The 27,255-nt window shown below is 39.2% G+C and overlaps 1 protein-coding gene across 20 annotated transcripts in view; it reads right to left on the reverse strand.

Moving 5' to 3' along the window:
* Positions 1–27,255, reverse strand: part of ROBO2 (roundabout guidance receptor 2) — a 1,073,259-nt gene that overhangs the window by 130,636 nt on the left and 915,368 nt on the right. For all 20 annotated transcript variants that reach the window (XM_061453979.1, XM_061453978.1, XM_061453980.1 and 17 more), the window contains 3 exons: positions 14,633–14,790; positions 12,891–13,011; positions 2,760–2,898 (listed from right to left, as the gene is read on the reverse strand). In XM_061453979.1, the coding sequence (XP_061309963.1) occupies positions 2,760–2,898; positions 12,891–13,011; positions 14,633–14,790 (418 nt within the window). The remainder of the gene's footprint in view (positions 1–2,759; positions 2,899–12,890; positions 13,012–14,632; positions 14,791–27,255) is intronic.

A 27,255-nucleotide genomic window follows, 5' to 3' on the forward strand; every position in this document is an offset into this window, starting at 1 on the left:
TTTGCTTTCACATGTGTCACTAAAAAAACCTAAAAGGAAAGAAGACAGAAAAACAGAGAAGGATTTCTGAAGGCTATGGATGTAGTATCACTGATTCTGGCATTCACCAGGAGAATCACAGAAACAAGATGCATATACAATTTCAATTCATCCCACTTTGCCAGCACTGAACTAGACACTTCTTAAAGCTGAACTAACAACAGATACATTTGAAAATGTGCACTAACTGTTGAAACAGGTAGCTACTATAAGCGTCTCACAATCTAGGGATGAAGCCATAGGAAATTATTAACAGAATGGAAACAGACAGATGTGCAAAGAACGTCGTTAGGGGTAGAAACAAGAAAATGGATACTGAAAACTGTAAGACAAAATAGCTGCACAGATATGCTCAGAAGAATTTCTGTATACAGAAAGAATTAAAAAGGACAATCCTTGAGGGATTCATATTTAACTGCAGATCTTTATAATACAGGCGCTCAGAAGATAAAGCTAGTTTTGGTTTTGCCTCAAAAAAGAGAAAATAAAACCCTCCCCACTTTGTCAAGGAGGAAAAAAATTTCCTCTTTCTAAGAAGAAATTTTCTTCTTAATGTATAAAGTTGCTATATTATAATTTTCTCATCCATCTATTCATTTAGACTACACCTGAGCAGATTTCTTTGCTTGCATGAAGAAATCCAGAAAAAAATAATAGGTTTTCTTTTAGCTGTTCCAAGTTTATCTTCCTTGATTTAAGTACCATACAGCATGGCTTGGAAATTTCCACTTTTTGGACAGTGAAGGTTCTGCTCATATACCTTGCTATACAAATGAATACAATTGAGAAAAGTAAACATAAAGTCCTGATCATCAGAGGTGTTTGCTTTTTTAGTGTATGTTGGACTCTACTAGATGACCACAATCCATGCTGCTCAGGTGGTGGTAACTTGCTACACAGGCAGGGGCAGTGGTAGTCCTCTATTCCCTGAGGTGGTCTCCAGTGTCGGATTTGGAAACCTTGCCCCTTCTTTACCCACCCCCCGCCGATGCTCTGGGAAGCAGAGATAAATGAAGACATACCCCCAGAGTCTGCTTGAAGATGCTGAAACAAAGTTAATAAAATGTTAAAGAGCAGTGCAAAAACACTGCAAAACATTGTGAGTGGTTTCTGAGTCTGAAGTTGATTATGACCAGAATGTATCTGATGAACCTTCTCTTCTTCTAGTTAAAAGCCCAGTGAAAACTTTCTATGATTCCTGTTACATTTCTTCTTTACAAATACATCAAGAGTGAACAGTAAAAATTACCCCTAAGGCCACAATACTATGTTTTTCACAGTCAGATATAAAAGAAAACAAAGGAACATAGTCATTGGAAAAAAACTAATAAAAGGTTAAACCTAATCAAAGGCAGTGTTTGTTCATCTTCTATTACTTCTGCTTATAAGATTTAGAAGTAGACATGATTTAAAACAACAGAAGTAGCACAGCAGTAAGAACAAATCACAGAAGCACAATGTATTTACTATGACTACGCTACAATGCATGGTTAAATGGCAAACAAAGAGAAAAAAACTCATCCTGCCATCCAAAATTCTGATCTTCAAAATATTCTATGTACTACAGGCATATACATCTACCGATACAATTAGCAAAACAGCCATGTAATTTTTAAACAACACAAATTAGCCGCAAACACCATTGCAGCCACTCTTTTTTAAGATCATGATTGGAGGATCAGAAATAACAACTGACAGCCAGTCTATGTAACTCTAGTGTTTAAAGCACTGAAGAACAGAAGCTTTAGATTTTTTTTTCTCCTTTCTTCAAATTCCTTTGGCAACATCCCAGGAACAACCAACCTTTGTCTTTCCCTGGTAGGAAAGAACAATCAATTGTGGTGGGTGAAAAAAAGAGGCACTATTCATGTCTCCTGTTGAAATTAAAAGCATGGTGCAAAAGTGAGTCAGGTGTCACAGGGCCAGACGGATCAGTTTCGTTATGCAGAGCTGGGTTCTAATTCCTGTTGCCAGACCTATTTCTGTGTTAACATCTTTTAATCTAATAATGATTCAGCATCAAAACTAGAAAAAGTTCCAGAAAGCAAGGACCAAACTCTGTTCTGTCAGTGAAAAGAAGCCAAGATAATTTAACATCCTCTTATGACAAGACTCTCATCTCCTGCTTTCTTTGGAATTTTCTCCACATTCGTTCCAGACTAAATGAATCTTTCTTGAACACAAAGGGCCTGTTCCAGATTTCAACTTTGTTTTCCCCTTCTGCTAGCCTAGTATTTTGATTCCTCAAGAGGAAGGTTTCTCTCTGAGACTGAAGAGATATGAGCCAAGAAGCCAACAGAGCCTACCACAGCACTCTGCTTCCAATTCATCCTGCTAAGCACAATGGAACAGCTCTGCAACTCTGCAGCCAAATTTTCTCCCTTTAGTATCAGCACGTTATTATGAAGGCTGTTATCACCAGTACATTCCTAAAACATCTTTACTTTCTCCAGCAAATTCAGTGAACGCCCATTTGTTTGCAATACCTACACATCACTTTTCTTCCTTCCACAGGAATCCATTATCTGGACAACTCAACCCAGATTGGGTTTCCCTGCTCAGCTGGCTCTGGAACAGGTTTTGTGGTGCCAAAGACCACTTTATGGGAAATAAATTTTGGCCATAATGTCAAATAACAAACTATAAGCAGTAGGGAGCGATTCCAGCATTACTTAAGAGTTGGAATTTGAAAGTGTGGGGAACATGAATGTTGGTCTCACCTTCCTCTTGGTAAGTCTGCATCATCTTTCTTCCACCGGACTGTGGGTGTGGGATCCCCCTGCACCTGGCACCGGAAATCCACAGCCTCCTCCTCCAGCACCACTTGGTTAATCGGTCGCCTGAGAAACGTGGGCCGTTCTTGAAAAGAGATATTAAAATTCCTTAGTGAGTCAGAGGGTTGAAATGAACACTTTTGACTTTTCAGCATCTTTCCGTTTACCGATTCACAGAATGAAGAAAGGAGGCTGAGCTCCACAAATTCACACAAGTGGAACTGATGATGTGCATAAAGAACCAGGAAGACTCCAGGCTGGAAAGCCAAGGGCTGTCGCATCTGGCCCTCATGTGATAGCTCAGTGCCAGCAGAAGGAAGCTTGTGCTAGCAATGACTACCCACACACCACGCAAACAGAGAGGTCTCCAAGGCCATGCCTTTCTCTGTGAATGTTTTGGCTCTGCACTCCCGGATACACAGAGTGTGATCTAAAATCTCCTGTCTGCCCTAGCGATGTATGAGCTGCCAATGGAGATATCCTGCCTTTGGCAATAATCAATATCTTTATGATTCATAGGAAAACTAAACTCTGTGTTATGAGTCTCAGCCAACCGTGGACTATGTCTACAGAGGTCAGAGCTTCCCTGATCCCCATCACTAACTTCACCATGGAAAACTAAATTAAGACCTGAATAATAAGTCCTGTTTACCCTCGTTATGTTAGCCTGCACAGCTACAAATATTATTAATCATCATAATGTTGTACAGGCCTGCTTAAAATCCAGATGCAGAGCCACAATCTGATCTCAGTTATACTGGTACAAACTCAAAGTACCGGTAATTTCATTTGAGAGGATGTCACTGGGGTTAGTTTCCAAGTTGCCTTTGGATTGCATGAATTTTGTTCTGTCCTCCCCTAGCCATACCACACTTTTATTGTCATAAATTATTTCTTCTAGTCAAACCATTGTAACACTGGGTTTATATGAAGCAGTATTTCAAGACAGGGATTTATTATAAAGATATTTAAAACTGGTTACACACTACATTTCACATTTAATTCTCAGCAAGTTGAAGGGTATAATGTCACTTAAAAACTTACTTAAAATTCACACAGATGTAAATGGCACCAGATACTGACTCAGGCAGTTTGTCTTGATAACTACAGAGCTGAGTTTGTGGGTTGGATATCCATGTTTATTGTACAATAGTAATGATAATATAGTAATAATAATAGTATAACATTAAAAGAATATTAATAACATTGCAAAATCAAGCACACAGCACCTCAGAGCCAGAACTAAGGCTGTCTGTGTGCCCTTTAATCACTCCCTTCCTATCTATGCCTTATGGGACTGGCTGCAATTATACGATGGCACACTATTTTTTTCAACATCTTTAGACTGTTGGTATTCATTTAGTGAGCAGGTGTTTAATATTTTGCTATAGTTGTTCCGTTTAGTGGGTGGCCTCCTGTCAGACTACTCAAACTTCACTTCAAAGGCAGAATTATTAATTTCCTCATGACCTCCACTGCACCCATCTTAATGCTTTATAAACAATTCTCTTATTTTCATAGCTCCTCTCTGAGGTGCAATGGAGAGCTAAGAAAGCATAGGAAGAAGTATCTGCTAAATTTTCATGCTCAACCTGAAACACAAAACTGTCACTGTTTTTTTAGGAGGGGGGAAAATTTAGCATTCATTTTGATTTCAGTTGCAGTTATTAAAATATTCATCACTTGTACAAATCAGAATATTAAGTCAGAAAATAAGGAACACAAAACCACCTGTTAATAATTATGTAAATGAGTGACTGCATCACATAGGAATTCCATGATACAAGCAGAGGGACCTATTGGCAGGGAAAACATATTTTGTCAGCAGAAGAATAGACATGCTCAAGAATCTAAAGCACTTTTCCAGATGCTAGAGATAAAAACATGTCTAATGGGCAGAGATTCTTCTGCCCAGTTCTCCCAAGCCATTGCTATTATCCTATTCCTAGTCCTTCCCAGGACCTGCAGGTTCCATTAGTGTTTGAGTAAGTAAATTCAGTTCTAGTCTCTCTCTCTCTTCACCTTGAAGTCTGTCTTTATACCCTGTTTCAAGTCTGTGTACAAGTCACATATAACCTTCACTACAGCTCCTTGTTCTGAGTGTTCTTCATCAGGTTTTTTCTTCTGTGTATGTAATTTCCTGACCCTTCCCCAGCTCCAGCTAGGTTTTCTCCTACCCTCACCTATGTGTCTTTGCCAGCCTGCGACAGTGCTTCAAGCCCCTCTTCATTCCAGCTGCTGGCTGCGTCAGATGTTTTGAGCTGATGACTGCTTCTTTATTCCCAATTTATCTGCTTTCCACAATATTAGCACAAGAAAAACTGGTTGAAGTAACCAAGCATCATCCCAAGAGAATGACAGCAGCAGGAGTGCAGAAGCTCATTTCCCAAGTTCGTGAGACCTGCCTTCTACCTTGTCCCTCTGATGTATGAATTGATGATTTATTCTTTGTTTAGGCAGGTGCATATTTGGCTAATTTTAGTAAAAATTGTTTGGACAAGCAAAGAAATTGCATCTCTGGCATAGTGTAGGTATTTCCCACCAAATTTTAGGTCCCAGCTATTCAATATGAAGGACCCGCATTTCTCAGGACAAAAAGCTACCTCCATTCCTCTCCTTCAAATCCTTCTCCACTTCCCTCCAACCACCGTTTTCACCTCAAAATTGCATGAGCTTCAACATTTTTAAAAAAGAATCAATTATTTTGGTAATTAAAACAAAATAAAAAATCAGTTTTCAAATCCAGCATGGGAATTTTTGGATAAGGCCTTTTAGTTTGACAAACTGATTAAAACTGGACAAAGTAACAAAAGTATTAGTTGCTGACCTTAATGCTAGCAATGCACTTGGCCTGGCTGTAATTATGTGGGTCTAGAATGGAATACCTTAATGAAGCTTTATGTAAGTTTACAACAGTATCTTATTCTCAGCTTCTTTCCTAAGAAGAGCTCAGACCAAACCCTGCTCTGAGCTCATACACAACACACTCTGCATTTTGATATTTGTTTTTCACGAGATGATCCTACACCAAGAAATTTAGATCCAGATCAGCATCCTCATAGGTGATTTAGAGACCCTGGTTCATCCACACTGAATTTAAATAACTCTGCATGTGCCTGTATGTTGGCTTAGTCTGCATACAAAAATGATTTTAGACCATGTTTATAAAAGCTGCCTGTAAACAGCTAAGAAACGAATGTATGCATGTTTATGAAATTGCTACTTGTGGCTGTAAATCCTTCTATACAGGAGATTAGAAAATAAATTCCCATCACATTTTTAGGAGAACCCAGCTGATAAGACAGGAAATGGCCCAAAGGTCATTAGGTAAATCACTTGATTCCACATCAAGGATTTGATGTATTAGGAGTATACACACACATTTGTTTCAGATCAGCTTCTCAAACTGTGTATTTCCCAAACCAGTTAAGAAATTGCTAGAAAATAAATAGCTATGTAAGTACAGATCCCAGTTGGCAAGGACATGCAAATACCAATAACTGTTCTTTCCATTTTTCCATCACCTCTGCATTTTATATGGGATGAATCAGGAAAGAACAAGTTCTCTCTCATGTTGTTTCCTGGATTTGTATCACTCAGACAACCCTATGAATATGTCCAATAGCTAATTATACAGCTATAAAGTGATCAGAGGGAATGCCATTGCCAATGCAATTAACATTCTTTATGTGAGATTAACTGGATTTGAGTCACCTGCATAACTTGCTTACAATGTTAATCTCTCAAGAGACAGGGCGCTACTTGCCCAAGCATGCTAAATAAAGAAGGCTTCTTCATGCAGCCAGATCAAATTTAGTTTCAGAGCTAAACCTGAGAAAAATTACTTGTATTTTTTCCTCCTTTGAAATGGTTTGCCCATAAATAAAGCCTTGCGGTATAATTAAACATTGTTACTCTGTCAACAGCATTCAGAACAATATATTTGAGAAACAAGAAGAAAGGGCAATAAATTAAAATCATAGACATATATAAAAAATTTAATATAGCTATTTTATAAGCTTTCACTGAGTAAATAAAGTACCTACTTCCCAGACTTTCTCTGATGAATATTAAAAATCTTTGAGGAGAACTATAAAATAGGTCATGGGTATATGTCATGTCAACCGGTCGTGCTATTACTAGTGTGACCTTTATAACTTCAGAATAAACTTTGCTTGCAGTTATAAAAGGGGATTGTTAATGCAATCTGGACACATACCTACAATCTGTTGTAGTGCTTGAGATCTGCACTGCAAGAAAACCTACAGAACTGATCCTAACGAGAAACACAAGAAAATCCTTTCCTTGCTTTGCGTGCTGACACAAGTTAACCCCAGAACTCAATTTTTCCTCTATTTAACCATTGGTCTGAGTAACACAGTCTATTAGAGAGGCTCAGATGACCTTCAGCTGTATTATTGCCCTTTCTCTGTTCCTCAAAAAGTTAGACAGCCATATATGGGACCTCAATCTAATTAAAATGATCCTTAATATATTTTCTCTGCTGAGGCAACTGCTAGAGTAAAGGATTTGATGGCCCCCATAATGTACAGGCTCAATCTGATATAGAATCTGTCTTTACTGGGAAAAGGCATCGGGGTTTTTTCACTGTTTTTGTGTTCTAGGCAGATGGTTTGATATTTAAAGACATTTTTCTACGGCCTCTTTTTAGGCACTTCACCATTTTTTATTTGAGCAATTAGCACTCCTGTAGACATTGTAAACTTCTACACTTTAAGCAGTACTCAAGATGTGATGAGATTATACAGTAAAGGTATGGAGCACTGTTAAAAGGCACATACAACAAAGTAGAATGATTTTTATCAAGTGTTAGTGTTTTCCTCCTTTCATATACATCTCTGTGTTAATTTCAGGTTTTACTGAGTATTACATATGGATTTTGGAGACCAAATCCTATTACAACTGGTCAGCACCTGTAGATAACAAATACTGCTGTGCTGGTTTTGACTGGGGTAGAGTTAATTTTCTCCATAGTAGCTAGAATAGGGCTATGTTTTGGATTGTGCTGAAAACTGTTGATAACACAGGGATGTTTTAGTTACTGCTGAGCAGTGCTTGCACAGAGCCAAGCCCTTTTCTGCTCCTCACCCCACCCCATGAGCGAGTAGTCTGGGGGTGCACAAGGAGCTGGGATGGGACATGGCGAGGCCAGCTGACCCCAACTGACCAAAGGGATGTCCCAGACCATAGGGTGATGGCACCAGCATATAAAGCTGGGGGAATAAGAAAGAGGGGAAAATTCAGTTATGCCATTTGTCTTCCCAAGTAACCGTTAAGCATGCTGTAGCCCTGCTTTCCTGGAGATGGCTGAACCCCTGCCTGCCGATGGGAAGTGGTGAATGAATTCTTTGGGCTGCTTTAATTGCATGCACACCTTTTGCTTTACCTATTAAACTGTCTGTATCTCAACCAATGAGTTTTCTCACTTTTATCTTCTAAATCTTGCCCCCATGCCACCAGGAGGATAATGATCAGGAGGCTGGTGCTCAGTTGCTGGCGGGAGGTTAAATCATGACAACTGCAAAGTCAAACTGGCTTATTGCAAACTGATACATGTACACTACAGCTGAAAAATACAAGGATTTGAAGAAAAACAGGAGGAGCTTCTCTCTGAATGACAAAATTCACACTGCAAATTTCTCTGTCTTGAACTGTGAATGTATACCCAGTTTTGGTAGATTTTCCATGTAACTGGGAAAGCTTCTGGGACTAATCTCCACAATATGACGGGACAAGACTTTCTGATATGGCCTTTCTTGTAGTCAGAGCTCAGGAAAGTAGAATGTGGCACAACATCTTCCTTAAGGGATTTTGGGATTTTTTTCCTCTAACATCATATCATCCTGGCATACTTTTCCTGGAACTATGGTATCTCTTTCAGTCTGACAATGTCTAGAGAACATCAAACACAAATACTTCTTCATGCATCAGACAAAAATACCCCTTGATCCCACAGGACCTTATTAACTGAAAAAAGGTTCAGGTACCAAAGCAGAAATCAAAGATTAAGCCAAAACAATCTTCAATATGTCTGCATTGACATATCTTTTAAGACATTTTTGTACTGTCCTAGTTATGTTTTATATTCTTTTGAGGCTCTTCTAAATATAACTTTTTGCACTGCTTGATGCCAGCCTCTTGAAGTTGATATATTAAGGCTTTCATTGATTTCACTAAGCTTCAGAATCAATATACAAGATATACCTTTGTACATTCTCTTCAAACATACCATTTTAAGTCCAAAGGAAAAAAAAACAAGAGTCTGAAATAGTTAAAACAACTTGAAAAGTTATCTGAGAATAGTGCAGTAGTATGACAAAATGATAAAAGATTAACTTAAACAGTAATTCTTTATTTAATTTTTGGCTCTATATTTTGTGTTTACAAAAAATGCTTTCTTACAAATTGGAATGAAACTGTTTCTGGTTGGCATCTTGCTTTAATTCTGTTCCACCAAAGGCTATACACCCAAACACAAGCAAAGCAGCCTAATATCTATCACTTACACGTCTGAATTTGGCCTTTACAATAATGCATTCATAAAGTACCATGCTACCTCTTTTTGTGAATGTTAGGATAGATAGATTAGTTATTAACTTCCTTTAAAGGCCAACTTAGACTGCAACAGACCTTGTCTTCTTGCTTTAATCCGTGATTACACCTTGGAGTCTTGTAAAAGGCAGAAACAATCACTAGTGCTTGAAAGCAAAGACTAATATCATGTAATGCATCACTGCCACTATTCAAAACACCAGGATAATTTTTTGGAAGCACAACTTATATGATCAGTTTTGTTTGTGATATTTTACTGTGAAAGTTTGGCCATTTTTCTGCTGGAAGAAGAAACATGACTTGGGAACAAAAGAAACACAATCTGCAGTGACACTAAAAGTAGGCTGTTAGCAGTGACTAAATGTTGAAAACTAGGTTGCTTATGCAGATGGGGCTGACAAATATCATACTCATTTTGTGAAAGTTCTACATGTATTATCCACAACTGTCTCTTAGCAATAATTCTTACTGAATGGGTACCCAGCCAAGTAGCTACATTCTGCACATGGCAAACTTTCAATTTTATCTCCTGCTTCTTTCCAAGGTAGTTTCTTATTGCCCATGTATTTTATTGTTTTTAAACTCAGGAAAGGTGTAATCTTTTAGGCTAGGCTTCAATGCTGTTCCCCTTGGGCCACCAATTACCACCACACTGACTCAGTTTTTCCAGAGGCAGTACCTCAATATGAATTTACTGTATAGGAAGCCAAAGATCTGTCATGAATCACATGCAGAAATTAACTTCAGCTATTACAGAAAAACTTGCAAAGCCAAAAGTAACAAGTGGCTGATTCCTGGAAAGGTTTGTAAACTAGTATGAAACAGTTCATTTTCCTACAGAGTAGCATGTTTACTAAGGCTTCCTTCAGACTATGGAAAGGTTTTGGGGGTTCGCTATTTGGAAAATGAAGAGAGACATTAATAATCAGCTACTTTATACACATTCCTCTCCCGAATCAGCATCAGCTGTAGGCTTTCCAGCCACTTTACTGCATTCTCTAAGTCTCTCAGCTACGAGATCTTCATTTTAACTCTAAAGCCCATTTTCAAATATCTTCAAAGCAGTTAAAATTGCGCACATGAATAAGTATTATGATATTTTTAGCAAATTTTTCTCCATGTTTGCACTATTCCCATGTTCCCCAAACCTGTGAGTCATCTTAGAGGAAGGCACTGGACTTAACAAATGCCCCGTAGCTGAACATGCACAGTCAATCTGATGTTTCCCAGAGTTGCTGGATTTATTGTGTATGCTGAGACTGATTGGACTGCCCTGTAGATAAGTTGTTTCCTGGAAAAATCATGGATAATGCTCTCCAGTGCACTTGTGCATGCACCCACTCACCCACTATCTGCTGCCAGTAGCCCAGGAATGGAATACAACTGTTCTGCTGGTGGAAGGCAAAGCTAAGTCACCTCCTACCACACAGGGCAGACCAGGGCTAACCTCTGCGCATCTATCCAGTGAACCCAATACACCAACATGGAGCATCAGGGCCGGGTGGCACCCAGAAAGTGGGCACAGGATAGTCAAATTGGCTTGTTAAACAGCAGATGATGACCTGAGTGCCTGCATTCTGCATGCTACACTTGTACAGCGAAAAGGAAGACAAGAAGGCAATACCTAGGTTGAAGGTGAATTTTAGATAGGAAGATACCCAGATGGGAAAGGAATTTAAAATACAATTTTCTTCAAGAAGCCTAACACAATTATGAAGAATTAAAATACCTAATTTCATTTATTGCTGATTTTGTTCACTATTCACAAATTAGGTTTAGGTTGTATTTTAAGAGTTGATTGCTATGATTAAATCCTGCAAAAAAAAATAATCAGAACATTGCAATTGGCTATGTATTATTTTACATATCAAGACAAATCTAATATTTTTTGTAGCTCTGCAGGATACAATATTACATGCCTAGTTCAATTTTTATTCCTACAGTTCAATGCCTTTTAACAAATTATTTTCTTAAGCATTTCTTAAGGCTTTATAGTTTAGGACTGCAATCTGCTTGCTATCCACAGGGAGTATTAACAGAGATTATCAGTACTTAAACTGATGAAGAAGATATGTCATGTCTCTTTTACATTTGTAAAAAGGCACATCTTCAACAGATGGGCTGCGAAGGACATAATAATTTGACAGAGATCATTTCTGTGTTGTGTTGTTTTTTTTTGCAAGGTATACTAGTTCTGCCTTTAAAAGTCCATGAATCCACAATAAACTAATCGGAATGGAAGCTTTTACAGCCTTGGAATGCTGGAAAGCAGCAAATCCTCAGTCACCCACAGATCTTGTCTAGCAGAAACTTTTCTATGCCTTTTTAATACCATAATATGTTTGGGTTTTTTTCAAGTGGACAAACAAATGTTGAATTGCACATAAATGCAAACACAGACAGCACCATGTGACCGGGTTTTTCAGCGCACCATATTAGGCAGAAGGGAAAAAAAAACCAGGAACATCTGCTTGAGAAAGGACCTTAGGATTTCTATGGAAAGTCCTACTAGGATTACAAGCACTCTTGTCTGGAATTTTAGTATTCTATCAAGGATATCAAAAAGCTTGTAGCAGGAGGGAACATTAATGCTTTCTCTCTCTCTTTTGTATCCCTGTATGGGTTCTCTTTAGCTGTGAGGGGTTTTTTCCTTATTGATTTTCTTCTGTTTGCTCAAGACCTCTTGACTAATTCCTGCAAACCCACAGCTGATGGCAAATAGAAATGTCATGACTGCAGGATGTACCGCAGCAGGAAAGAAGTCTTGCTTCTTTCCCAGTTGTTGGCAGGACGGATCCAGCTCTAGGTTCAGTACTATTCTATTCTTGCTGCCACAGCTCAAATGTTCCTAACAACTTCTTGCTTTGCCCATTAGGTCTGGAAGTTCTTTCATGCAGGACGCCTATTCTATTTTGATTTATTCAGCAGCACTAACCCTAAATGATGCCCTGGCTTGCAGAATGAAAAGCTGTTTCATGCCCTTTAAAAAGAAACAAATAACAGAAGTATCTCTACATATTAAAAAAAATTGATCTCGGGGTTTTCTCCAATGACTTTTTACTGATCAATTGAGCTCTTCTGTGCTCTCCTACAAAGGTTTGATTTCACAGTCCCACAGCAATAAGGAATTATTCAAATAGGCAATGCTGGTCCAAATCTCTGGCAAGCAGGCATTTGTCAACCATATTAGAAGTAGCTTAATTACATTTTGGGAGGGAGAGCATTGTGTTCTGCACTACCGTCTCTGAGCGTATGCACACCACCAAGGACCTCTAAGTAGACTGAAACTGTGTGCTGAGAAAGAAAATGTTGAGCCATCACAGCTCCATAATTACAAACTGCAGCCTTTGAAACCTGGTCTTCTGCAGAAAGTCTGAAATGCATCTGAAGCAGTACTATTGCATTTTGTTAACCTTGTTTCGCCTCCTATTTTGATGAGTCACCTAGGTCAATTAGGTCTATGACATTTGCAGTGAAAGGAAACAAAAGCTTGAGTTGATTTACCAAAGACAGTCAGCTCTGCTGGATCGCTGTCTCGCTCCCCCACGATGTTTGTGCCAACACAAGTGTACATGCCAGCATCACTTTTTCTTGTATTGGAGATCATCAGCTTTCCACCCCGTATCTGTTTCAAAACAAGGAATGTATTTTTAACTTCAGGTAAACAAACAATACCATCAAAATGTTGCCTTCTCAGGCAGCAAGTTCTAAAGGCTAAGACTAAGGCATTTAAAATTTTTGTTTGTAAATATATGTGTAGCTTTAAAATTATAACCCTATACACTTAAATGTCTTTATGCTGTTATAAAAGACATTTTATCCTACTGACTGGTTTTAAATGCATTTCAGTTTTTTCTTCAGTTTTCATTAAATGCTTTGCATTTCAAGGATTACATTTCCTCCTCTATGGCAATGCAAAGTGCTTATAATTTGTGCATGATGATATGCAAAGCACTCTTGACGTCTCCCTCAAGAAAAAGGCAATCTTACTTAGTTTTATTTAGTTCTTTTTTTTTTTTCCACTGACATCTGAGCAGTTTCTTTGTTCACTGATTAACGCAGATTTTCTCTTTTCCTTGATGCAAACAGACTGAACCTAGCCCAAACTGAGAATTCACCTGCCTCCCAGAATAAACATTTTCCTGGCCTACAAAGGGTGCTTACAGAGTGAAAGAGCAGAGTACCTGAAAGCAATAAAGTAATACATTTGCAGCTTGTGAAGTCACAGACAGTGTCAAAAGTTAGTGGGGTGCTTCACAATAAGCTAAGAATACAGCCAAAGAAACCAGAGTCCAGTAATAATAACCAGTTCCCTGCCACTCTTCCTTTCTCTACTCTTGAGCAGACCCTAGCAGAGACAGCCTGGCCCACAGCAACAACTTAGACCGTTTAGCTTGAAATACTTCCTCAGGCACCCAAAGCAATAAACAAGCTTTCTGATAGTACTTCCACATCGAATAAGGTCAGCATCGAATGAGTTACATATCATTACATACAATATAAAACTTTTTAAAATGAGTATTAATAGTATTAGCATTTCAAAATTAGGAATTAAATACGTCCCCACACCCTTAATTTAGCCAATTTGCTTGCATAAACCATGACAATTTCTAATCACTTGGTAAGTTAGATATTTCTGCTGGATCCTTTTTCATTCAGTACATAGAATGAGCTGTCACAGAATTCAACCAGTGCTACTTATTTACTCAATATTAATTCTTAATCAATCATTCTTTAGATTATAACTTTAGTCTTTATTTAGAATACACATCCCAGTTACTATACTAAATACATTATCTATTTCATCCTATGCTGTTGGTTTTCCCCATGGAGTATTTGTGTACCTCATACATATGACTGATTATATCTTTAAAACACCTCTCTGATATAAGGTCTGGTACTCTCACTGAACTGAGATCTCATTTCAATAAACTGAGGTCTAGAAAAGGTAAGGCCAAATAGATAAAAGACATCCACAGTGTCCCCCATCTAATAGAGCACCTTACATAACCAAATCTATAGCTCTAATGGACCTCCTTTACACTGGTTATACAAATCAGGCCTCAAGAAGTGCAGGCTGGAGACCCAAACCAGCAGAAACGAACCACCTCCCCCATTCATCTGGAAAGCATGGAGAGGCAAACTGTAAAGACTAATGACTATAAAGCCATAAAGTTCTGCTGCACTCAGTGTGAAGCTCCAATGCAGGCTCTGCCTCTATAGACAAGTACCCGAGTTATACTCACACTTATCCGCTCTTCTCTGTCATCAATGCGGACTTTATCTTTCTTCCAGTAGATTGTAGGCTCAGGGTGTCCACGAGGTGGTTGGCACTCCAATATGGCAGGTTCTCCAGCTGCCACCACAACATCTGTAGGGTTTTGGCGGAAGTCATCCCGTAGCACTAATGCAATAAATGAGGGAAAGAAGAAAAAAATTACTAGAAGTGATGCCATTGCAAGTGGGGGAAAAAAACACATGCAGGTACACATAATATTAAATAAACAAGCCTTAATCATTATTAGGTGATGACTTTGCACCCTGTATTTACTGTAAGAGATGTCATAAGTTTCTGAGGAATGACCTTTTGTCCAATGGAAGCAGATTTCACATACATGGGTTTTTTCCCCTTTTTTTTCTCCAGATAAGAACACTGATCTGCATTTAAATTAGAAAGACCTGCAACACCCGTGACTCTTTTTAACCTTGACAGGGTCACTTCCCATACTTGCAAAACTAGCATTGCAGGCCTGATGTTGAGTTCTTTTCATAGCAGAAACCAGCATGCTGAATATCTGGCTTGCTCGGATTTCCAACTCAGCATAAGCTGGGTGAAAAAGTGACACAACTAATGCTGAACTGTGGAGTTACACCTTGATGAAGGGTACTATTGTTATTACTGTTATGATTGCTATCACCAAATGCATGCCGAAGAGATCACCAGTTCTAAAAGCTGTCAGAGAAATCAAGCTGATGGTAGCATATTTAATTCTTCCTTTTGGTTTTTTTTTTTTTTAGTTTCAGTATTTCTGCAACTTTGACCAGTGCTGCCCCAAGACATCGAAAGAAAAGAGCATTTAAATCACCAAGCTGTCTGAGAACTAAATTAGGCAACACAGGACAGATTCTTATGTAAATCAGGCTTCTATAAGAAGGATTAGGTCCAGCTAGCTGGCTTCAGTGAGTTAAAATAATATCCACTTCATCGTCATTCTTCAATAAGTGTCCTAGTCTCTAGGTTAATTGACATTCTTATAAACATAAAACTGAAAATAGCTCTAGATGAGCTACTGAAATAGAATTTAGGGCATTTCTCCTCCTTGAATTTCAGCTACGTATGGCTTTCATTACAGCTTTAAAACAGTTCTCGCCCTTAATGGAACGGGGGCCCTCTGAGAAATTAAAAAACACTGTATCCTAGTGAAGGGGGCAAGTCAAGAAGAGTTCATCAGAAATTGCTCAGTCTCATTTCATAAGCAGAGATAATTTACTGCTTTCAATGTTAATAAAATGTGCCCCATTTTAACATTTGGAGCTGAATATTTTTCTGTTCTGTAATAAGCCAGAAGAAAATATGATTAATGCATACAAGAATTGGTTTCTGAATGGGCTGAGGTGAGAGGGCTGTATGTATGTAGCACTCAAAATGACATAGGAAGTAACTTTTATTGTTCCCCATTTTGGGATACACAGGTAGATCCCAAAGGAAGGAGGGAATTAATTGGAAGTTAATTCCTTTTCTAACACATAAAAAAAAAGAAGATTGATTGCTCTTGAAAGATAAAATAAAAGTGACAGGACACAACTGGCAACAAATGCAGCTCTGGTAAGAGCCACTAGACTTCTTCAGCTATATACCCAAATGATGTATTTTTTCCAACAGATAACAAAAGATTCAAGCCCAAAATATTTCTGATTAATACAAATACTCATACACTTCGGTTTTGCAGTAATCAAATTGTTAGAAATTGAATTATAGAGCTTCAAGATGAAAGAAGTAACTTATGCAATGAACAACACTGAAACAGTATGCTGGAGATCATGGGCTGCTGACTATCTGGCATTATGCAAACCCAAGCAAGTTCATATCACAGGAATTTCAGGGAAAGAACCACAAAAAGAAGCATTACAAAATCACATATTTTAGGAAGCATCTTCATGCATCATTGTGATCACTATCAAACCCAGGAAGAAATAATCCTAGGCAATAATATGCCCTCTTTCATATAACTGGCCACTGTATAAGTATCAACTTCTTTCATTATTTTTACACACAAAAGAAATACCAATTTTTATTGGCTTCATTCTTTGTACAATTACAGAACTTCAGTGAAAATCCATTAGTGGAAAATTGTCACAAAATCAGCAGATCCCACAACATAATGACTTTATATACTCCTACCTCCTAACCCCTAGCAGCAACATTAAGGAAGGCGTTTTCCTTGAACATTTCACACTGCTTTATGACGCTGACAAATACAGTTTCTTGGGGTGATACACAGCAAATTACATTAACTTTCTCTGAATCATCCCAGCAAACTGTGTAAGGTTCCAATCAGCCTCAGAATATGAGGCTAAGAGGTGATATGATTTTATCACATTCCTTTACCCAAGTCTTACTACAAATCTGGCTTGAATGGAAGACAAAATTGATGCTACAGGGTTTACTTAATCTTGCTCTGTACCTCAGCACATATGTGAATCTTGAATAAATATATCTCATCATTTCCATCTAAAGCATTCTGCATTTCGGAGAAAAACAAAAACGGCTGGAGGAAAATGAAATAGGGGAAAAAATAAAGCAGGGACAGAAAGACAAAGATAAGAAAAAAATGTGTGGAATATAAATTTAAAGAGAGAAAACAACTTGGAAGGGAAGACGAGGAACACTTATTTTGGGAGAGCGAAAACAAAAAGGTAAAGGAAGGAAAAGAGTAAGAATAAAAGCAAAAAAAAAAACAAGGTAAAGAGCAGAGGGAATAGGCTGTCACACCTGCAATTTAGTGCTTTTAACGGACTATAACAACACTGATAGAAAGCACAGATGTTAATCTGATCAGCACACCCATCCCAGCACATCCAAACACCACCCCAAGAAAGAAGGAGCAGGGAAGAGGAAGTGAGTGAACTGGTGACTTTGGCTGTCCCACTCCAGTGGCACATAAAGCCACAGATGAAAGGAGCATCAACTGGAAGTTGAGTTCACACTTATTAGCACACAGTAAATGGAAAAGCTGCAGCACAGCTTAAGGCATTCACCATATCTAATGGCACAATCGTCTGTGAAAACAGACAAAACGGTTGAGAGCTGCAGAATATTCCTCAGCCAATTATCCACAATTGCTGAATACTTCCAAATAACTAGTAGTGTGCCTGAGCAGATCGCCCTCTCCACACACTGGCAAGAGGCTTTTGTTCACTTGAGAAGCCAGCCCTCCTCAGGGCCCTCTTGGCAGTGCACAAATATTAACATTTTAAAAATCCAACACAAGTGACAGGGTCCATTTTCTGTCAGGCTCCTCTTCCTCATGCCATGTTCTTATTTTGCTTTATTCCAATTTTAACATAAGTTACACAGCTCCCTTTGTGCTCACATGAGTGTTATCCTCTATTTAACAAGGGACACCAAACGCCAAAGAGAATGATGGCTGGCATCCCACCCTGCCTGCCCAGGCTAGCACCCCAGTCTACTGAAAGGGCAGGACCCTGGAGGCTGCCATGCAGCCCTGACATTGATGTAGAGGGGAGCTGCTCCCCACTTCCAGCCCCATGGCAGCTCAAACATCCTCACATTTCAATAGGCAAAGCCTCAGAAGGGCAAAAGCTTCTGGATGGCTACACCTCGCTGTCTGGAAAGGACAGCTAAATTGTAAACACAGTCTCCAATGCTGCTGCAGACAAAAACTAATTAAAGTTTGATCGGTCTCTTTGTAGCTTGAATAAGCTGATGCTGCTCAAACAAGATAGATGTCTGCAAGCTGTCACGGCGGTCTTTAAGGGATGCGTAGCCCTGTGTGGCCATTTACAGGTACCTGTGAGTGCAATCACAGGAAGCAAGCGCATCTCTCAGCGGCAGTGCTGAGATAAACACTTGGTGGCCACACACCTGCCACAGACAGGGAGAAAGAGGGAAAAAGAAGTCCCTGCTACCAAGGCAACTGCTTGCCAGCACCTGCCAGTTTAGGACCACATCCAGGCCCCGGTCAAACCGATGCTCATAAACTGAGGGAATTACATGGAAACCGAATTAATTTCCTTGACGGAGGCTCCAGTTTAAAGGAAGCGGAGATAAAGCTACAACGTTTATAGGGTAGGAGGGAAGGTGACGGGGTCAAAATTACTCTAGGCTAGATATCCATGCCTTAATCCTGCTTTCCAGTACAACAGCTTTTGGGTCCTTAGGAAGAAAACATTTTTATGGGATTTACATTTACATGATGATTACAAATAACCATCTGTCTGCTCCTACTTTTTCAATCTGGTCCATGTCCCACGAGCCCCCAGCCTATGGTCAGAGCAGCTAAGCTGGAAGGAAGAAGTGGATGCCCGTCAGGAGGCTTTGGGATAATTGCATTCTTCTCCCACCAGCACTCGGCTCTCCACCTCCTCCCCCCGGCGCACAGGGCAAACATCTGAGATTACCGTGGATGAGAGGGAGGAAAAGACTATCTTTTTTGCCTTTTTCAATGAATGATAATGTCTTAAAACACCGCTACATCTGTTGTGCTGACTAGAGGGTATAAAGAGATATCGAGTAAATATTAATGTGCTTCTGAAACTTGGGTCCTGGTAGTTTTTCTTCCCCCTCCTCTTCTGTGTTGTGCTTATCTCAGGGTAATATTATTCTCATATAAAGTTTTTACAGTTGGTCACCTGCCACATGCAGGTAGATTTCCCCTGATTCAGGGCACTGCCCCACAATATCTTGCTAAATCTTCATCTCTTTACCACTGCCTTGGCACTCTTCTCCTCTGACATACTGATATGCATAATCAACATGAATTATTATGTCATATAACTGCCCAGATGTCATGCAGTGGACAGATGAAAGGATTATTATTATACTTTAGGTAGCGTATGGTGCAGAAGGGTATTTGTATGTATGATCTACTGAAATGGCCCCAGAGCAAGCCAGCACTACCTGAGTGAGGCTGTCACCTTCGAAATGGTGGGACAGTAAAAAACACAAAGGGCCACAGACAAACGTTCCTTGTGAAGAATAATAATACAATTTGTTTGAGGATGCTGCTGGCCTACCTCTTTATTTCAGCAACTGCCTCTATCACATTTTGTATGAAAAATAAAATAATAACTAAAAAAGATCACAACTTAGGCAATAATCCTAGGCAAGACTCTCAGGGATCCTGAGCTCCCTCTGCATGTGCACTGCCTGCTACAAGCTACCATCTTTCTTCAAAAAAAAGACAATAAGGAACTATATATTTTTTCCTTCTTGTTATTTTTCCCATCCTTTCTCTATATTCTGATTCAAATATTGTCCAGGAGATATGAATGCCAGCTAATTTATCATGACTCAAAATGTTCAGACTTTACTTTAAAATGAGAGGCCCCAAACCCACAACGTTAATTTTCTGAGGTGACAGGATAACTTCAAGGAGTCTAGTAACTTCAATAATGTTTGATTAGTTGGCTACCCAGAATAGTGAGAAAGAGAGCAGCAGGGAGATACCTGCATCAAGAAACAAAAGAAGGAGAATATTCATCCTTGCATATTCAGCAACTTTCTGTGGCTTCATCCCTTTTTCTAATTCATGTGCTTCTGAACACAGTAACCTACTTAAGTAGTTATAGCTGAAGGTACCTTGCTCTTTGTCCTCAGGCCTCAGCAAAGACCAAAATATGGGAAAACCACTCAGTTCTGATCCTCTAAACTTCTAACAACTCATGCATTCAGAAATAGACATTTATAGAATTTGGACTTTGTGTTGTGCATTAATGTCTAAACATGAAAGTTAAAACCCTTTCTTCTACACATAGAAGCTACCAAACCAGGTGAACAGTGCTTTTTAGAAATCAGGTGCATGAGCCAACACTGACAAGTAATTAGGTTCCAAATGGAATTAGTGGGAGATAGTTGGATTTTTTTACTCTCCTCTCAATTTTATTCTGAGGTATACCCCAACCAGCTGATCTTTCTTCAAGAGTTAACTTAATTAAGGACACTGCTGACCTATCTCCCCTTTTACACAATTACACAGGTATACAAGTGATAGCTATTACAGGCTATTTGCTTCTGATTTTTTAAAGGCTGCTATTTGTGCTGAATTAAGAGTAAGTAATACAGCCTGAATACGCTTACTGAAAAACCGTATAATGTCCTTCCCCTTCCTGTGATTCACTGTGATCACTTGAGGGCAATAGAACATCTCCTAATTTTTTCTGAAATATTTTATTTGACTACTAGATAGCAAGAAGAGTGGAGATTTTTCTAATTTGGAACATAACATATTTATATTTAGGCTTCCTGATTGAAAACAAAGTTCTATCACCTGCCTTCACTGCAATGAAGCCTCAACAACTTTCTCTCGTTTTAAACTCCCCCCTCCTTCCACCAACAAATTCTGAATGCTGCAGTTAACAGTCAGCAATCTCATTACCCACCTGCTATAAATCTTCAAAAGCATCACTGTGTTGTGACAGTCAAGAAAGGCAAAGGGAAGCAATGATCATAACCAAGTATTCTTTATGAATGCAAATATCCTGAAGACCACATTTACGTAATTTAAGAAATCTAAAGCTATACACCATAATATGGTGAAAAATTTTCTCTAGGATACAGAGCAGATTTCTTTTTTTCTTGCTCTTAAGGAATAATCACTCTTGATGAATGCACTGCACAGACTGCTAATGCTAACAAGAGACACATTACCAAGACTTTTATTTCATTGAAACTAAACCCTCTACTACTTGCTTAAAAGTTCAGACACTTTCCAGAAGAACTGGTACCATAATTGCAGATGAGCTTTGAAAAATGTGCGTGGTCTGCTGTAAGCCTTAAGATTTAACAGCAGTTTACTGGAATAGTTATTTAATCACCCTTTAAACTCAAGTCTAACGTTAGCTTTTATGTGCTCATCACATATTCAGAAAATTGAAGGCAAGTAACTTATTTTTTCCCAATGGATATCATATGTAAGCTTCCAAACCACCAAGTCACAACTTAAGAAGCGTATTTTCTCTGTCACTTGTATGCCAGCATCCCTTCTTTGCAGCCAGAATATGGGACTATATTTCACCAAAAGCATCAGAGGATTCTTCAAATCACATCAACTATGCTTCTGTCCCAGCAATGCAATAGGGAGTATCATGTTTGGTAAAACACACAGTCCTCCAGAATCCCTCATAGGCTATTGTTAGAAAAAGGATAGACCAGGCTAGACAGACCTTTGCCCTCCTGCAATACAGGAAAGCAAAGGCCTTAGGTTCTACGAAGCTAAATCAAGCAATCAATCAATACAAACCACAAATCCTAAAGGAATTATAAATATATAACCAATTTTACAAAACAATTATATCCAAAAACCTCAGATGTTACCGTCAGAGATATATGAAGAAAATTCAGATGGCAGCTTTTCATTAAGCGTTTCAGAAGAGCACACAGAAACTGCACTGTACATGCAGAGTCCAGCACAGATTCCCCAGGAAGTACAGATTTAATTAGTAGGTTCAGAAACCACAGTATAAAATGTGGTTTACTGTTGTGACTGCAAAAGTAGCACTGCGAGGTACCTGCAGCACTATGCTCAACCAAACAAATGCTACCTAGAGTTTGACACAGCATTGAGCAATTTTATTTTTTCTGTTTCCAGACTGAACTTGGTCCTCCGGCAACCACTTCAGCTGCTTCAGTCCCTTGGGCTTCCAGTTCAAGCCCAGCCAAAACACCTAACATGTACATGTGCCTTCCGTAAAACAAAAGAATAAGAACAGATGAGAATCATGAAAATGAACACGAATGAATATTTCTTGCACGAGAAATATAGAACGTTAGATGCTTCATTTAACCAGTATAATGCAGACTGCAATCTCTGAGCTCCACTGAAGTGTGAATAGCCTCTAATAAACTTCTTGTGTACACATGCACAACACATACACAACAGCTGGGATGCTTTCCCATCTTGGCAGGGGGTCACTGCCACATTACTGCTATACTTCAGCCACATTAGGCAAAGCATCAAACAAAATAGGCTGTTGCTCAACATAGGAATTCTCCATCTATCTTCCATCCCCCCAACCTCTATGCCTATCCCTGGTCCCTATCAAGCTTTATCTGTTAATTATAAGCTAAACCTCATCTATTAACTTTTTTTGTGAACAGCATTTTTGTGTTGTTCCCTTCAAAAGGCAGGATTGAAGACAAGATATTTGAGCAGACATAGCATGGCACATATTTCTTGATAAGCTTTCATAACTCCATTGCAAGGGGACTGTGAAGCCTCACTTCATCAGATATGGAGCATGAGTTGCATACACAGCTGGTATGCAGAACCAGTGGGAGCCATCTGCTGCTTCTTGAATACCTCACTTTCCATCCTGCAAACTGTCCTCATGTCAACAGACCATTTTGGGGTGCTTGCCAGATGCCATTTAAACAGGCCTGCCTTATAGGCCTGGCTGGCCTCATGTTCTCTGTCCCATAAACGGGCATGTCATTGCAGACAGGCTTAGCAGTGGCATCTCCTGCTGGACCTGACCCCAGTGTGCCTTCTTTAATTGTTAACCTTCCAAAGGGCTCAACTGTTTCCACTTATTTTTAGTACTTGTCCCAGCAAATAGAGACTAGAAACTGGAAAGTGTGTGCATAGCTGGCACTGAGACATGCCCAGGCATTTTAAGCTAATGGAAAATAGGAGCCATGTGAAAGAAGAACTGTGTTTCCCCACGTACTGGGAGCAGGATGGCAAAAGGCTACAAGTCACCACTATGTATGCTTAATGATCCAGCCATATTTGACACCCCTTCTCCAAGCCTTGAGAGCAAAACCTTACCCCCCCAAGACTCCTCTACCACTTATGATTGTGTGTTATTTTAATGCAATATTGTTTTAATACTCTGCAATGAATTTAAAAGGATGGATGGTCCAAAGACATTGTTCCTTAAAACTTCAACTCTACCATCCCTGAGCAGACTAAATACATGTTTTAGTTCCAGTGTTCAAGCATTGGGTTTTTCTGAAGTTTCATCACTGGATTCTTCCTTCATAAAAGGCTCCTTTCAATTTTAACAACAGACCAAAAATGCTAGACAACATTTTTTTCTGGATTATCTTGAACACTGCAGAAGAATTTACTTGTCACTTATCATCATAACATTCTGTATAGAATCATAGAATGGTCTGGGTTGGAAAGGATCTAAAGCTCATCCAGTTCCAACCCCTATGCCATAGGCAGTGACACCTCACACTAGACCAGGTTGTCCCAAGCCCTGTCCAACCTGGTCTTAAACACTGCCAGGAATGGAGCATTCACAGCTTCCTTGGGCAGCTTGTTCCTATGCCTCACCACTCTCACATAAAGAATGTCTTTCTTATATCTAATCTAAATCTTCCCTGTTTAAGTTTGAATCCATTACCCCTTGTCCTATCCCTGTCCCTGATGAAGAGTCCCTCCTCCCCAGCATCCCTTTAGGTCCCCTTCAGACACTGGAAGACTGCTATGAGGTCTCCACACATAATGAATTAAAATTTCCAGCGCTCTAAAGACCTGAAGGAGCAATGTGATATGTAGACTCTATATTAAATGCTCTTAGGACAGAGTCATTTGAGTTCTGTTGATATGCTACCAACTAGGAAATAATCCACAGACAACCAGATAAAACAGTAGTTTTCTATGGTCCAAACATGGAAAGGAAGCCCCAGATTCATGATTTAATGAAAAACAAGGAAAAGACTAGTGTAACTTGCAGGAAAGTTTTTGCAGTTTTGATCTGCTCAAATAGCATAAGGAATTACTCTATACAATATAAAATATAACTCTTCCACTTATTTTCAAAGCATAAAAAGAACATAAGAGTTCACACTGCCCTCATTATTATTCACTACATTGTGCAAGAGGAAAGGAAAAAAAAAATAAAGAAGCAGGAGCAAAGACCAGTCGTAATAGCCTGAAGCAGCAATTTTGAAAGGGGAGCTTCAGCATCCAGAGGGAAACCAGAACCTGGATGTCCAGCTCCACCCTCCAGTCACATTATGCTGTGCCTGAGAATCAAAATGACCTTCAGCTGAGTGGTTACCGTTGAAAATACACTGTAATAATGTTTTGAATTGCAGTAAAGGTGAAACAACACTTTTTTTTTTTCCTAATACCACCTTCCCAAAGCACTATTTCATGTACAACACATTTTGCATAAAAGAAAAAAAGAACAGTACAATAAAACTAGAGGAACAAAATAAATCCCCCACATGCCACACATCCTTATAAACCCTTGGTGATGAACATTCCTCTGGCAGCTCAGTACAAGAGAAAAATCTGGGTATTTATGGATCTGCTGATGGCTTTAAAGAGAAGAATGGCAAACAGCACGAGTCAAATAATTGTTTGTCCCAGACTACAGAGAAGAAGCAATCTCAGGTATGCCTGTAAAACAGCCTTTAATGGGTGTGTTACCGAACAGCTGGAGCAGCAGCCCTTTGCACGAAGGGCTCACAGTCCTCTTAAGTGTCTGAAAGACCCCCACAACTAGAGCATAGAACCATTTTCACAATCCTTCTTCCTTTGGCTTTTTGTGACTGAACTATTAGTGCAACAATCCATTTCAGCACAGTCACATTAACAGCTAAATATTGAAATAGGTATTATTTTAAACAGGAAACTCCCGACACATTTAAGTAATTCATTTCACTCCTTCTTAGCATGGAATTTAACTAGACACACAGTACCTGTGTTTGTAGCTCCCACAAAAGATTTATGTGCCTTTATATAGTTACTGTCATTCTTCAATTATATTAGAAAACAAGAGGCTACACTGACAAGATAAAATATTTAAGTACCATATAATAGTGTGTATAATATTGAAATAGGCAGATTAGATTATTAGACCAGTCAGGTCTGGATGGAGGGAACCTTTAGCTTGCCATAGTATTCACCTGGGATAGATTTTAGGCCAAGTAGTACAAATATTTTCTTCTATGCCAATGGGAAAAAAAAAGAAAAAGGGAAAAGGGAAAAGGAAGAAAAATAACAGGAAAAAGGAAAAAGGAAAAAAAAAATATCACTTGTTTGAAGGATTTTTAACCCAGATCTCTTTACTGACCCAGTTCACAGCCTGGATCCATAGGTATTTCAGAGAATGACAAGCTATTACAAACAGAGGAAATAACTAGCCAGGAGAGAATAGTACTACTTAAACCAGATTTTCCACCGAGGAAAATACATTGTTAAACTATGCATTATACTTCCCTATATTTAGAATACGGAATATATAAAATACAATAGCTCATATAACCAGTGCATGCTGTGGGATTTCTCTGAGACCAGGAGAACTGGAAACATTCTGTAGTTTGCTTGCGCAGCTTCAATTAAGGCAAATTGAATTAAACTCTCCCTCGAGGAGGACCTCTGTAGCTCTGCTCCTCCTTTTCTGAACAATTCCAGATGTAGGTGTGGAACATTTTCAGTTTCTCTCTGAAGACTTCCACATGCCTGGCTCTGCTGCCACACTCATACAAAGAGATGAGCTTCTGGGGGAGAAAACGTGGGGCACTAAACAATGTTCAGCCAACAGTTGGTACATGTTTGATTTTTACAATTTAATTCTCTTCATCGGGGCTTCCTTCCTTACTTAGCAACAGATGGGTCAGCTGGAAGCAACTCAGAAGAGATGGAAACACTTGTGCTGCTGAACAAATGCAAGTTTAGTAAAATGTCGCTCATAACCACACATTCAGTGGCATTTTGCCTTCTTCCTGGCATATCCAGAATTTATTACCTGCTTAATGACTCTTTTTTGCACTTCCTTTTGAGCACCTTTCAATCCAAGGTACTAGCTAGGCTTTCTTTTTGAATGCCACCAGTACCCTGACTTCTGTTGTAAGGAATCCCCAGTGTAGGTCTGCAGGTTCACTGTAGCATTATGAACTGCAGCAATCAGAATTGCCACTCTTGGGGCACACCTCTGAGTCTGGCACATGCAAGAGTGATGGAATCGCAGCAGGTTTAACTGCTGATCACAGCTCATGATTTTCCTCTCTCAAACAGACATTTGCCAGAATGTTCTTTCTCCTACAGCAGCAGGGTAGAGAAGATCAACTCCATTTTACTGAAATTCATGAAAGCTTTCAACCCCTCAGAGGCTTCCCTCACCCCACTAAGAGGCTTTGACATCAATAAAATACATATTGGTTTTTTTTAAATAGCAGGTCATAGGGCTACCCTGTGAACAGGAGAGCACTATCCTAATTCAGCACAACTAATACTTTGCCTAACAGTTTAAAATCTGTTCCTTGTTCTTTTATAACCAGATGTCTCAGGGCACTGAGCTAAAACCCTCCACACTGGCACAAATTGATAATATACAGGTAAACAGAATAGATAGACAGAAATGCCAACACTGGCATTAAAGCAGGGAACCCAATGTGTAACTGAACTGATTGAGCATGAGCAGTTTCACAGAATCATAGAATTATAGAATAGTTAGTGTTAGAAAGAATCTTAAGATCATCGAGTTCCAACCCCCTGCCACGGGCAGGGACACCTCACACTAGACCATGTCACCCAAGGCTCTGTCCAACCTGGTCTTGAACACTGCCAGGGCTGGAGCATTTACCACTTCTTTGGGCAACCAATTCCAGAGCCTCACAACTCTCACAGTAAAGAATTGCTTCCTTACATCTAACCTGAACTCTGCACTG

Source organism: Pezoporus flaviventris, unplaced genomic scaffold (assembly GCF_033815535.1).
Source record: "Pezoporus flaviventris isolate CSIRO_AGI_PZ_B2104156 unplaced genomic scaffold, CSIRO_AGI_Pfla_v1 ptg000015l, whole genome shotgun sequence".
Classification (NCBI taxonomy): Eukaryota; Metazoa; Chordata; class Aves; order Psittaciformes; family Psittacidae; genus Pezoporus; species Pezoporus flaviventris.